The sequence below is a fragment of the Lithobates pipiens genome, unplaced genomic scaffold (assembly GCF_037356315.1).
Source record: "Lithobates pipiens isolate NorthernLeopardFrog02 unplaced genomic scaffold, aLitPip1_a1.2 Scaffold_25, whole genome shotgun sequence".
NCBI lineage: Eukaryota > Metazoa > Chordata > Amphibia > Anura > Ranidae > Lithobates > Lithobates pipiens.
In genome coordinates this window covers 97067550-97082796 of record NW_027507787.1, presented here as the reverse complement: position 1 = coordinate 97082796, position 15247 = coordinate 97067550, and the positions used below count along the sequence as shown (strand labels likewise).

General features: G+C 43.3%; 1 protein-coding gene across 4 annotated transcripts in view; it reads right to left on the bottom strand.

The window, feature by feature from the left end:
• Positions 1 to 1217: 1217 nt before the first annotated feature.
• The window catches only part of LOC143930429 (glycine N-acyltransferase-like protein 2), a 34429-nt gene continuing 20399 nt past the window's right edge, over positions 1218 to 15247 (bottom strand). For all 4 annotated transcript variants that reach the window (XM_077454743.1, XM_077454741.1, XM_077454740.1 and 1 more), the window contains 2 exons: positions 2697 to 2835; positions 1218 to 1830 (listed from right to left, as the gene is read on the bottom strand). In XM_077454743.1, coding sequence (XP_077310869.1) covers positions 1425 to 1830; positions 2697 to 2835 — 545 coding nt within the window. In that variant the 3' untranslated portion in view covers positions 1218 to 1424. The remainder of the gene's footprint in view (positions 1831 to 2696; positions 2836 to 15247) is intronic.

Below are 15247 nucleotides of genomic sequence, written 5' to 3'. Positions count from 1 at the left end.
CCTTCATTTATTTATTTGCATCATTATATCTAGTTTATGATTATGTTTCTATCAAATATGTCTTATGTCTCAATTTAGGCTGGAATTATATGGCAACCTGTTGTAGTACAGCACTTAGCTCTAGTGCCCTAAATTACAATTGTGCTTCTAAACTATAACCCTAACCTATTCCCCACCCTTAATAAAGTAACCTTCATTAAAACCCTTCATCTCAACTTCTTACCTCTGTACCACATACTGCATACTGACACCTAAAAAACTTGTATTGGGGCATTCTGGAATGCAGCACCAGTGTCCAGGATGGCCACATATGACTCTAAAATTTTGTACCACAATCTGTGATCTATAGCAAACAGGTCCTCTTACTTAACCAGTAGTTAGATGGCAGGGGTCCACAAATTGGTGTTGCACAGGGATTTCATAGCAACACAGTCCACCATTGGCTAGTACAGAGGTATATAAGAAGTTGGGGTGACGGCTACTAGTATACAGGTTGGTTCAGGAGAACTGTTGGTCACATGCTTCCCTATTCTGCAATAGGAGGGCATATGACCACCTCCCATGTGACAGTACTCTGATATATCAGCCAGTCACTAGGCACATGACAGAGGGATTGATGCCACGGCTTCTCCTAGTATCCAACACCACCTAAATGGGCAAGGTGGCTTTTTGGGAAGGTTAATATGAAGCACTGAAGAGACAAGTTTATCTAGTATTTAGTATTATACATTTGCTGTCTTCCATCTTAATTTTTTAACCAGATGGTCAGATGAACTCAAATAATTTAACAACTAGGCACAGTGGTTTATTCTCCTGAGTTTGGTCTTGTTAAAGTAATCTTAACAAGACTCTGCCACCTTGCCTATTCAAGGCAAAGCAACAGGGTCTCTTTAAAGAGCACTTCCTGGTCCACTTATAGTTACCAATACAGTGCTCTCCCTCCCCATCTTCAACCATAATAAGCAAAAAAATACCAGTACTATTAGGTATGAATAAGCATGTGATTTCCTCCCATGTAGCAGCGCTTGGGTCTAGTAGTCAGTTGCTAGGCCTGAACACTGTCATCTGATAAAGGAGAAGACATTTTTGTCATATTTTTTGTACCTTTGTCAGTATAAGTTCTGACAAAAGAAGACAGTAGGTATTCTGGGGTGGCTGTGACAGAACAAGGAGTAACAGCGGAGAGCTGTAAAGGTGAGTATAAGTAAATAAGGAGGTGGACTTCAAAGAGATCCTGTTACTTTGTACTGAATGAGCAAGGTGACTGAGTTTCTTTGAATGACTGATTAAAAATCAGACCTTTGGCAGAGTACAGCATTAACAAATATTAACAAATTAACAAATATGTCTACTTAAGACAATTTCCACAGTTTGAAGTCTAGAAATATTCCAGTGAATATACATGGAATCAATTGAGTATTTTATTAGCTGGGCTGAAAGCTCCACTGTTGCCATCTTCCCACTGGAACATATCCAATTGCCATGCATGCGGATTGGCTCTTCTTGTTGTCGGGTGACACATGGCAGTAGATTGGGGCCCCTCTCGACTGCTGTATAGCCATCAGTCTTGTTCCTATATTCCCAAACAGTCTTTGACTACGGTAGGAGCTCTCAATGTACCCCATACGTATTTCTGCTGACTGCTCACTCAGCACCCAGCCTATAGGCTTTGGCATGCCAGGTACTCTGGCACACAAGGTGGAAAATGTCTGGATACATTGTTTGATATAATTTTCACTTAGTTCATTACCACCAAATAGCCACTGTGCATTTACTAGAGGTGCTTCATCTTGGTTCAATGGCGAGAACTGCAGGTCACCTATTTTGTAGCTGGAGAAAGCAGAGAGTGAACATTATTTAGGAAAATCCAGTTAAAACAGAAATGAATTGTAAGGAATTGCAATAGCCTGTCCTTGCTTCTTTTGGAGAGATTTAAATAGGTGGAAATCACTAAATATCCCATTGATCAAAGGGAAAATATTTTAGAGATTCATTCTGAAGAAACGAAAAAACATACCCTTTTTAGTGCCCCCTCTACACTGCAAGGATTAAATGCTTATTTTTGCCTGGGGTGCGAAATAAATCTCTTGCTACCATATGCTCCTCCTTCCATGTGACTGGTTCCCCAGGGTCTCTTCTTAAAGGCTTCTGTCTTGCGATTGTAGTTCTTACTTCATCAACTACAAAACAGGATCGGTAGTCCTCCATTGTACTGTACTGCATTTGAGGAAAGTGAAGGCCTGCCAAAACAAGGAGTGTCCAAAAAAAGTGGTGAGTACCGGTTGCAGGTGGTACGGGGAATAAGATAAGAAATATTCCTTTTTCCTGGTACCCTTGGCAAAATTAGCATTTGACCCTTGCAGTGTGGGGGAGCCCCATTGCAAGGGCTTTTTATCTTTCCCCCAGAATTCAGCTTTAAGGCTAACTGCATCCCGACCTTAGGACCTCTCTTTCTTGTCCAGCCACAGACTCATATGGCACTATCTGAGCTTCAAGTAGGAGTCCTGCATAAATTATTTGTGTTAATGAACCCTGCTTTCTCCTTTCAGTAACCTGGACAGGCATTACTATAGTCAGCCTGAAATTAAATTTTAGCTGGTGCTCGAGCGGTGTAAGGTTTGTTTGTTTTGTGTGTTTTCCTATTTTCAATACTTTATGGATTAATTTGACATAATATATGTAATTTAATATATTACCTTGTGTTGCAGAGTGCTTCCACTTCATCTGAGCATATCTTTGTGTCTCTCATGTATAACACGTTACTCACAGTCATCATATGGCCTCCATGCTTGGAGAGAACTGTGTGAATGACTTCCTCCAATGCTGCTTGACAGCCTATGACATGGATGTAACAAAAAGTCATTACTGCAATGTATTATTATTTTTTACTAATGAAAAAAATACCAAAAGTTGAAGATCTATGCTCCCTTTCACCTGTTTATTGTTAGCTGCTTTCTGAAAAAGCCTGTTGTTAGGAAAGCTCAATAGCTCATAGTTACTTTTTCTTTTGCCTGCCTGCTTTGTTTAGAGGCCTAAAGGTAACCAATTACAGAGAGGCAGTCTAAAAGCAACCTGCTGCTACTCTTTTGCAAACCTATAGAGCTCTGTGACACATCATGGGTTTATCCGTAGGTTAAGACATTACGTAAATAAGTATAATCGTTAGAACTGGGGTGCACTTCTCCTGCAGGAAAACCAAGATAGATACAGAGGGATGGTATGTGTTCCTGTACTGTCAGATAGAAAACAAACCATATATCGTGGCCAATCTTTATGTTCCGCCTCCTTATAAAATGGAGGTTCTATATAAATTGTCAGAATTTCTCAAAGATAAAGAGTATATACCGGTTATAATGGTGGGGTATTTCAATGAAGTTATGAATTCGAGTAAAGATCGATTTCCCCCAGGGGAAACAATCTGATAAAGTTTCTGATGGATGGCTAGCCCAATTTATGGAAGGGCTGGGACTGTGTGATGTTTGGAGAACCCGGAACCCAGCGAGGCAGCAATATTCATGTTATTCCAGCTCATATGCAACATTGTCAAGAATAGACATGGCCACTGGAAACGGGAACATGGTGAAGCTGGTTAAAAGCATAATATATGCTACTAGGGGAGTGTCTGACCATTCACCATTAATAATGTGATGTTTGGAGAACCCGGAACCCAGCGAGGCAGCAATATTCATGTTATTCCAGCTCATATGCAACATTGTCAAGAATAGACATGGCCACTGGAAACGGGAACATGGTGAAGCTGGTTAAAAGCATAATATATGCTACTAGGGGAGTGTCTGACCATTCACCATTAATAATGACTATTCAGTTGGAAGGTCAGAACCTCCCTGGAGCATGGAGTATAAGCCCATTTTGGTTGGAGTTAATGAGGGAACCAACAGGATTAACATTAAAATTAAAGGAATTTGTAACATTTGATACGGGTTCTGCAAGTGCAGGGATAGTGTGGGATACCCTGAAGGCTTTCCTCCGTGGGTTAATAATCCAACAAGTAGCGAAGATCAAAAGGTGGTCCAGGGAATGGGAGGAGGTTATAACATCATTACCAGAAAGGCAGAAAACAAGCGTCTTTTTCAGACTCAATGCACTTTTGCTGAGGGGGAGTGTGCAGGCCATTTTTTGGTCCAGTTGGTGAAAACCAATAACTCCCCATCAGTAATTAGGATGCCAGGGGACGAAATTACTTCCTGGACCCCTGAAATACTGGATGCATTCAGACAATATTATGCAAATTTATATAAATGCAGGGTGGGAGGAGTGGCAAGAGAAATGGATCAGTTTTTTAGGGGGATCCAGATACCAGCTCTCTTAGAACAGGAAAAAAACATGTTAGAAGCCCCCATAACCCTCAATGGTCTGCAACGTGTAGTGGCTCAGATGGCTAACCAGAAGTCCCCCAGCCCAGATGGTCTTCCTATAGAAATTTATAAGCAGTATGGTGAAGTGATGCTTCCAGAGTTACTGAGGATGGTAGGGGAAGTGGCCACTCCTCAATGGCAGAAGCCACAATAGTGGTTATTCCAAAAGAGGGGAAAGATCAAATGGATACCTCGTCCTATAGGCTAATAGCTTTATTATGTGCAGATGCAAAAATACTGGCGAAAGTGCTAGCCGCCCAGGTGAACAAATATATACAAAAGTTTATACATCCAGATCAATCTGGGTTTATTCCCAAGTCACTAACATCAATGTAAGGCGGGTATACTTGAACCTTCAGATTCCGACGTTGAATGGGGGCTCACGAGCTGTTGTCTCTCTAGATGCTGCCAAAGCTTTCAATAGCTTGGAGTGGGACTATTTGTGGCGGGCTCTGGAGGTGTTCGTTTGGATCCACCTTTATAGGTTGGGTAAAAGCACTTTATAATACACCAATCGCTAAGATTAGGATTAACAATGCATACTCTGACTCAATTGAGCTGGAGAGGGGAACCCGGCAGGGATGCCCCCTGTCACCTCTGTTTGCTTTAGCAATAGAGCCATTAGCAATTGCGATAAGAACAGCAAGGGGGATACAGGGATTTAAAAGAGACATGGAGAAAGAAAGGATTGCATTATATGCAGACGAAATTCTGTTCTTCCTCTGAGATATAGACTCATCCTTGGCGGTGGCTATGAACATTGTGGAGGATTTTGGGAAGATATCAGGCCTGGTAATTAACTGTGAGAAATCGGCTTTGATGCCAGTAGACCCAATGAATCCCCTCCAATCCTCAGTGGGGCAATTAAGGGTGGTAGATAGGATGAAGTATCTAGGAATATGGTTAACAAGGAACCCAGATCAGTACATTGGGGATAATCTTGCCCCCCTTTTGCTTAAATTCAAGCGGAAATGCGACATTTGAAGCCATCTCCCCCAGTCAGCTGCCGGAAGAATCAACCTCATTAAAATGATCTGGATGCCCCAGCTTCTGTACCAGCTACATAATTCCCCAGTTTGGATCGGAATGGGATGGTTCAAGAAAATTGAAACACTGTTCCAGGAACTAATCTGGAAGAAGGGGCAGGCTCGTATTAGTTTACAGATATTGCAGCTACCAATAAAAGAGGGAGGAGCAGCAGTGCCACATCCGCGCAGCTATTTTTTGGCTGCCCAACTGCAGCATCTTAGGGGATGTAATATACAAGGGGAGAGCAATAAAAATGTTTGAATGATATTGCAAGGAGCCCCGCACAGTAGCTTGCTGGAAGCTCTGGAAGCAGATTCCCTATCCTCCAGTCTCCCCACATAAAAATTAGTAACAAAAGTATGGCGGCCGGTTAGGATAGTAATGAGCTATATGAGGTTAACAGAATATACTCCAATCTGGGACAACAAATTTTTCAAATTTGATCCCCATGGGTAAAATAAATGAGTGGGAGGCTTGTGGTATTGGAAAACTCATGCAACTATATGAAGGGAGTACACTGAAGTCATTTGAAGAACTGAGGGGAGAGTATGGTATCCCAAGCCAATAATTCTACGGATATCTTCAAATTAGACACGCCCTCAGCACCAATTTCAAAACACAACGGATGGAATGGCTTGAAGTACCTCTTATACAAAGAATCGCCATGACAGGATCTTCCAAGGGTTTAATATCAGAGATATACGAACAGATATGTAGCAAATTTACCAACGGGGAAAGATTGGCCAAAAATAAAAAGGGACGGGAAGATGACCTGGGGGAAATAATAACAGAAGAACAGTGGAAAAGGATATTAAATCTGAGTTCCCAGGTGTCAGTTTCATCCTCACAGAAAATGTCACAACTATTCTTGTTACACAGAGCTTACTATACCCCAAAGAAACTTTTTCGTTAAGGATATAGACCCGATGACAAATGCCCAAGGTGTCAAGGAACAGGTGACTTGATCCACATGATGTGGAGATGTCCAAAATTATTTAGGTATTGGACAGAGATACTTGAGGACTTTAATCGTACCTTTGGGCTCAAATTGGCCCTAAATGAACGGTATAATATGTTTTTTTGGGGAAGATAGAGGACAACAGTGTGTCAGTAAATAGTAAAACTGCAGTAATTAGAGGCAGGGCCGGATTATGAGCATCATGGGCCTGGTGCTGAGGATTTTGAAGGGCAATTTTTATGGTTAATAAATAAAATTAAACACAAACATTTTTTTATTATAATAAATTATGTATTTTAAACCAACTGCTCATTCACACTGTATGTGCAAGAGAACCCATTTAAAAAAAAAAAAAAGTATAAATGTAAAATTTGAGCTCATTCAATTATTTGTTGCAATCTTTTATTGTTTACATTGTGCAACCCTGCTGGGCCTATATTAAAGTAGGGGCCTAGAGCTGCAGCTCCAATAGCCCCTACGTTAATCTGGCCCTGATTAGAGGCCTATTCCAAGCACAAAAGATAATAGCCCAAAATTGGCAATCAGTGAGACTTTAGAAGAATGGAATAAAGTGATGGACGCTACAGTATGGAAAAAAAAGGGGACATTTATTAGATGGAGGAATCTGGATAAATTCTTAAAAATCTGGAAGCCCTGGTTAGATAAAATGGGATGTCCTCCTTAAAGGGGATACTAGGGGGGGAGACCATACCCAAAGACTAGGTGGATACGATCAGGGAATAATAGGGGTGAGCGGAGAGGGGGAACGGAAGTGGTAAATGAGAGAGAAATAAGTTAGGAATAAGAATATATAATACACTAGTAGTAAAGTGTAATAGTAAATAGATATGGTGTATCGTTGTGATGCTCGGCACTTTATTACAAGGGAGATTCTGAGGGGTTCATAAAAAGGTTAGTGGGGTTAAAAAAAAAAAGGTTAGAGAAGTACAGAAGAGAGGGAGTCGAGGCACTGGTAGTAGTTGAGTGAACCTTTTAACATTTTTTTTTTTTGGTGCCCACTTTTTGGTTTCTTTTTCTTTTATTTCTGTTGTTTTTCTTGTTTTTTTTTCTGTTGTTTCTTCTTTAACCACCTCAGTACAGTGCAGTTACAACCCCTTCCTGACCAGACCAATTTTCAGCTTTCAGCGCTCTCACACTTTGAATGACAATTACTCAGTTATCCAACACAGTATCCATATGAAACTTGCGTCCTTTTTTCCACACAAATAGAGCTTTCTTTTAGTGGTATTTAATCACTAGTGGGTTTTTTATTTTTTGTGCTATAAATAAAATAAAACGTAAATTTTGTGAAAAAAATGCCTTTTTCTTCGTTTCTGTCATAAATTTTTGCTAATTAGTAATTTTTCTTCATAAATTTTGGCCAAAATTTATACTGCTACATATCTTTGGTAAAAATAACCCACATTAGTATATATTATTTGGTCTTTGTGAAAGTTATAGAGTCTACAAACTATGGTGCCAATCACTGAAAATTGATCACTTCTGATGAGGCCTTCAGTACATCAGGTGTATCTCATTTCTTGAGACTCTAACTAGTCAGGAAAGTACAAATACCCCCCAAATGACCCCTTTTTACAAAGTAGACATCCCAAGGTATTAAGTAAGTAGCATGGTGAGTTTTTTTAAGTTGTCATTTTTTCCCACAATTCTTTGCAAAATTAAGATTTTTTATTTTTTTTTATTTTTTTTTACTAAATTGTCATATTATCAGGTTATTTCTCACACACAGCATATGTATACAACAAATTACCCCCCAAAATACATTCTGCTACTCTTCCCGAGTACGGCGATACCACATGTGTGAGACTTTTACACAGCCTGGCCACATACAGAGCACCAACATCGATGTAGTACCTTCAGACGTTCTACGAGCAAAAATGACGCATCTCATTTCTCAACCACCTATTACACTTTTGAAGGCCCTGGAGTACCAGGACAATGGAATTTCCCATAAAATCACCCCATTTTGGAAAGCTAACACCCCAACGTATAATCTGTGAGGCATAATGAGTCTTTTGAACGGTTCATTTTTTTCCAGAAGTTTTTGGAATATGTGGAAAAAAATTAAAACGCATTTTTTTTTTACACAAAATTGTCAATTTATAAGATATTTCTAACACATAACATGTATATAGCAAAAATTACACCCCAAAATACATTCTGCTACTCCTCCCGAGTATGGCGATACCACATGTGTAGGACTTTTACACAGCCTGGCCACATAGATGGGCCAAACATTGAAGTAGTACGTTCAGGCGTTCTAGGAGCATAAATGACACATCTTATTTCATTCCTACCCATCACACTTTTGAAGGTCCTGGACCACCAGGACAGTGAAATTACCCACAAAATGACCCCATTTTGGAAAGTAAACACCCCAACGTATATTCTATGAGACATGGGCTGCAAATAGGTACTCGGGTACTCAGGTGGACTGTGACAGGTACTCGGGTACTCAGATGGACTGGAACAGGTACTCGGGTACTCTGATGGCCTGGTGACAGGTACTCGGGTACTCTGATGGCCTGGTGACAGGTACTCGGGTACTCTGATGGCCTGGTGACAGGTACTCGGGTACTCTGATGGCCTGGTGACAGGTACTCGGGTACTCTGATGGCCTGGTGACAGGTACTCGGGTACTCTGATGGCCTGGTGACAGGTACTCGGGTACTCTGATGGCCTGGTGACAGGTACTCGGGTACTCTGATGGCCTGGTGACAGGTACTCGGGTACTTTGATGGGCCGGGACAGGTACTCGGGTACTCTGATGGGCCGGGACAGGTACTCGGGTACTCAGATGAACTGTGACAGGTACTCGGGTACTCAGATGGGCTGGGACAGGTACTCGGGTACTCAGATGGGCTGGGACAGGTACTCGGGTACTCAGATGGGCTGGGACAGGTACTCGGGTACTCTGATGGGCTGGGACAGGTACTCGGGTACTCTGATGGGCTGGGACAGGTACTCGGGTACTCTGATGGGCTGGGACAGGTACTCGGGTACTCAGATGGGCTGGGACAGGTACTCGGGTACTCAGATGGGCTGGGACAGGTACTCGGGTACTCAGATGGGCTGGGACAGGTACTCGGGTACTCTGATGGGCTGGGACAGGTACTCAAATACTCTGATGGACTGTGACAGGTACTCTGATGGACTGTGATTGACAGGTACTATGAGGGGTGGTGACAGGTCCTCTTTATTGGGGGGGGGGGGGGGGCAATCAGTATGTTTGGTGTACACTGTATGCGGTAACGAGATGTTACCGCAATCTCCTCCTCACACACGATCGGTGTGTGAGGAGGAGAACCCGGTAACATCCCGTTACCGCGGTTTGTTTACATTTTAGTGATCGGCTGTGAAAGGATCACAGCCGATCACGTGGGTAAACAGCCAGCCAATGGCTGTTTACCAGTGTCGGTGACGAGCAGTGTTCCCGGGGAACACGCCGCCACCGACGTGCACGCGCAGCGCGCTCGCGATCGCGCGCATGCGCCGTGCACGTAGGGGGTGTGACCATCTGTGATCGGCCGTGACTTCATCACGGCCGATCACGTGGTAAACAGCCATAACGAATGGCTGTTCACCACCTTCGGTGGCGAGCGGTGTCTCCGTGACACGCCGCCACCGAAGAAACAGGGATGCGCGCGCACGATCGCGCGCATCCCTGTTTAAACGGGAGGCCGTCATATGACGGCCTCCCGCCACAATAGCTGCGCCGCCTGGCCGTCATTTGACGGCCGGCGGTCAGCAACTAGTTAAGGAAATAAGTACGTAGGATGCAGAACAATGTAATGATGGTTATTTAAAAAAACATTTATACACGATAATGTAATGTAATGGAATGAGATTATAACACTATGTATATGGCTTGAGGTGCTTCTCAGATGTTTGTATGGACTTTTGTAAACATCATTAAAAAAATAAAGGGAAAAAAAAGACATTACGTAAATGGATTAAAAAAGAGAAAAAAAATCACTTTAAAAGCTGATATACTTAAAGTGATTGTCAAGGCAGAGGGTTTTTTTCTACCTTATAGCATTTCTATCTAGTAATGTAAAAAACCCTCTGCATGCAGCTTTCCCTCACAGCCCTCCAATACATTTTATTCAATACATACCTGAGCCCTATTCTGATCCAGCGATGTGCATGAGAGCCAAGGCTCTCCCAGGTCTCTGCCCCCTCATTGGCTCAGATACAGCAGTAGGAGCCATTGGCTCCATTGGTCTCAATCAGAGCCAGTGATGAGTTAGCAGGATGTGGGCTGTTATGGACACACTAAGCATGGCTCAGGAGTGAGCATGCACAAGTGCCACATAACAAAGTGGCTTGCTATGGGGGTTGGGGGGGGAGCTAAGAGCGCAAGCGGGGGACATAAGAGGAGGAGAATCAGGCTACTCTATGCAAAACCATTGCACATACAGGTTGCAGGTACGTATAACATGTTTGTTATTTTGAAAAACAAAAACAAAAAAACAAGGCTTTAATATTACATAGTTACATAGTAGGTGAGGTTGAAAAAAATACACAAGTCCATCAAGTCCAACCTATGTGTGTGAATATATGTCAGTATTACAATATATATCCCTGTACGTAGCGGCCATTCAGGTGCTTATCTAATAGTTTTTTTAAACTATCAATGCCCCCCCCCCCCCCTGCAGCAACCACCACCTTGCCGCTCTTACAGTAAAGAACCCTCTAAGCAATTTAAGGTTAAATCTCTTTTCTTCTAATATTAGTGAGTGGCCACGTGTCTTATTAAACTCCCTTTCGCAAAAAATTTTTATCCCTATTGTGGGGTCACCAGCATGGTATTTGTAAACTGAAATCATGCCCCCTCTCAAGGGTCTCTTCTTCAGAGAGAATAAGTTCAGTGCTCGCAACCTTTCTTCATAACTAATATCCTCCAGACCCTTTATTAGCTTGGTTGCCCTTCTTTGTACTCGCCTTTCCAGTACATCCTTTCTGAGGACTGGTGCCCAGAACTGGACAGCATACGCCAGGTGAGGCCGAACCAACGTCTTGTAGAGTGTGGAAATTATTGCTTTATCCCTGGAGTTAATCCCCTTTTTAATGCATGCCAATATCCTGTTTGCTTTGTTAGCAGCAGCTTGCCATTGCTGAGCCTATCATCTACTAGGACCCCCAGGTCCTTTTCCATCCTAGATTCCCCCAGAGGTTCACCCCCTAGCGAGTAGATTGCATTTATATTTTTGCCACCCAAATGCATTATTTTAAATTTTTCTATATTAAACCTCATTTGTAGTTGCCTACCCCATTCATTTGTTCAGATCTTCTTACAAGGTTTCCACATCCTGAGGAGAAATTATTGCCCTGCTCAGTTTAGTATCCTCCGCAAATACAGAGATTGAACTGTTTACCCCTTCCTCCAGGTCGTTTATGAACACATAAAACAGGATTGGTCTCAGCACAGAACAGTGTGGGACCCCACTTCCCACCCCTGACCATTCCGAGTATTCCCCATTCATCACCACCCTCTGAACTCACCTTTGTAGCCAGTTTTCAATTCATGTACTCACCCTATGGTCCATGCCAACTGACCTTACTTTGTACAGTAAAGGTTTATGGAAAACTGTGTCAAATGCTTTTGCAAAATCCAGATACACCATGTCTACGGGCCTTCCTTTATCTAGATGGCAGCTCACCTCCTCATAGAAGGTTAATAGATTGGTTTGGCAAGAAAGATTCTTCATGAATTCATCCTGATTACTGCTAATTATACCCTTTTCCTTACTAAAATCTTGTATATAGTCCCTTATCATCCCCTCCAAGAGCTTGCATACTATTGATGTTAGGCTAACTGGCCTGTAATTCCCAGGGATGTATTTTGGCCTTTTTTTAATAACCACTTGAGACCCGCGCTATAGCCGAATGACGGCTACAGCGCGGATCTCCTTTTCCGGGACTACGTCTATTGACGTAGTCCCGTGCACGAGCAGCCTGCTCGCCCCCTGAGGGGCGCGCGTGGCGCGCTCTGTGATCGGCGAGTCTACGAGACTCGCCTGATCACCGATCCGTGCAAAGGGTCGATCCCGACCCCTTATCACGTGATCAGCTGTCAGCCAATGACAACTGATCATGTGATATAACGGAGCCGGTAATCGGCTATTATTCCTCCTCGCGCTGATAGCGCGAGGAGGAAAAAAAAAGCCGATCACCGGCGGCCGTGATCGGGACATCAGTCCCGATCACGGCCAGCCCTGCCAGTGCCCACCTGCCCCCTGCTTTGCCTGCCTAAATAAAAAATGTGTCCCCCCTGTCAGTGCCACCCAGCAGTGCCCATAGTGCCACCCAGCAGTGCCCACAGTGCCACCCAGCAGTACCCACAGTGCCACCCAGCAGTGCCCACAGTCTGCCTAAACAAAGGTGCTGCACCCCAGTGCCACATATCCGCGCCCAGCAATGCCGCCCATCAGTGCCCAGCAGTGCCGCCCATCAGTGCCCAGCAGTGCCACCTATCAGTGCCACCTATCAGTGCCCAGCAGTCCCATCTATCAGTGATACCTATCAGTGCCCCTTAGTGCCACCCATCTGTGCCACCCATCTGTGCCACCCATCCGTGCCATCTTATCTGTGCCCGTCTTTGCCCATCAGTGCCGCCTTATCTGTGCCCATCGGTGCCGCCTTATCTGTGCCTATTAGTGCCGCCATAACTATGCCTATCAGTGCCCACCAGTGCAGCCTATCAGTGCCCACCAATGCAGCCTATCAGTGCCCACCAGTGCAGCCTATCAGTGCCGCCTCATCAGCGCACTTCAATGAAGGAGAAAAATGACCTGTTTGCAAAATTTTATAACAAACTATTAAACATGAATTTTTTTTTTTTTTTTTTGCATCTTTTTTTGTTTGTTTAGCAAAAAATAAAACTCCCAGCTGTGATTAAATACCACCAAAAGAAAGCTCTATTTGTGGGAAAAAAATGATAAAAATTTCATTTGGGTACAGTGTTGTATACCCGCGCAATTGTCATTCAAAGTGCATCAGTGCTGAAAGCTGAAAATTGGTCTGGGACTGAGGGGGGTTTAAGTGCCCAGTAAGCAAGTGGTTAAATATTGGTCCTACATTGGCTTTTCTCCAATCAACTGGTACCATTCCAGTCAGTAGACTGTCAGTAAAAATTAGGAACAACGGTCTGGCAAATATTTGACTGAGTTCCCTAAGTACCCTTGGGTGCAAGCCATCTGGTCCCGGTGATTTATTAATGTTAAGTTTCCCAAGTCTATTTCTAATTCTGTCCTCTGTTATCCTGTGATTTGTCATGAGGACAAACACTGCAGTTTTGGTTACTGAAGCCCCCTAATTCCCCTGTGAAGACTGAGGAGAAGAATAAATGTAATACCTTCGCCATCTCTCCATCCCTTGTAACCAGATGTCCTTCCTCGTTCTTTATGGGGCTAATATGGTCTGTCCTCCCATTTTTACTGTTTACAGTGGTGTTAAAAAGTGTTTGCCCCCTTCCTCATTTCCTGTTCCTTTGCATGTTTGTCACACTTAAGTGTTTCGGAACATCAAACCAATTTAAACAATAGTCAAGGACAACACAAGTAAACACAAAATGCAATTTGTAAATGAAGGTGTTTATTATTAAAGGTGAAAAAAAAATCCAAACCATCATGGCCCTGTGTGAAAAAGTGATTGCCCCCCCTTGTTAAAACATACTATAACTGTGGTCGTCCACACCTGAGTTCAATTTCTCTAGCCACACCCAGGCCTGATTATTGCCACACCTGTTCACAATCAAGGCATCACTTAAATAGGAGCTGCTTGACACAGTAAGGTCCACCAGAAGATCCTTAAAAGCTACACATCATGCCGAGACCCAAAGAAATTCAGGAACAATTGAGAAAGAAAGTAATTGAGATCTATCAGTCTGGAAAGGGTTATAAAGCCATTTCCAAAGCTTTGGGAATCCAGCGAACCACAGTGAGAGCCATTATCCACAAATGGTGAAGACATGGAACAGTGGTGAACCTTCCCAGGAGTGGCCGGCCGCCCAAAATTACCCCAAGAGCGCAGCGACGACTCATCCAAGAGGTCACAAAAGACCCCACAACAACGTCCAAGGAACTGCAGGCCTCACTTGCCTCAGTTAAGGTCAGCGTTCATGCCTCCACCATCAGGCAAAAGACTGGGCAAAAATGGCCTGCATGGCAGAGTTCCAAGGAGAAAACCACTGCTGAGCAAAAAGAACATCAAAGCTCGTCTCAATTTCTCCACAACACATCTTGATGATCCCCAAGACTTTTGGGACAACATTTTGTGGACCGATGAGACAAAAGTGGAACTCTTTGGAAGGTGTGTGTCCAAGTATATCTGGCGTAGAAGGAACACTGCATTTCATAAAAAGAACATTATACCAACAGTAAAATATGGTGGTGGTAGTGTGATGGTCTGGGGCTGTTTTGCTGCTTCAGGACCTGGAAGACTTGCCGTGATAAAAGGAACTATGAATTCTGCTGTCTACCAAGAGATCCTGAAGGAGAATGTCCGACCATCTGTTCGTGTACTCAAGCTGAAACGAACTTGGGTTCTGCAGCAGGACAATGATCCTAAACACACCAGCAAGTCCACCACCGAATGGCTGAAGAAAAACAAAATGAAGACTTTGGAGTGGCCTAGCCAAAGTCCTAACCTGAATCCTATTGAGATGTTGTGGTATGACCTTAAAAAGGCCGTCCATGCTCGAAAACCCTCTAATGTAACTGAATTAGGACAATTCTGCAAAGATAAGTGGGCCAAAATTCCTCCAGGACGCTGTAAAAGCCTCATTGCACGTTATCGCAAACGCTTGGTTGCAGTTGTTGCTGCTAAGGGTGGCCCAACCAGTTATTAGGTTTAGGGGGCA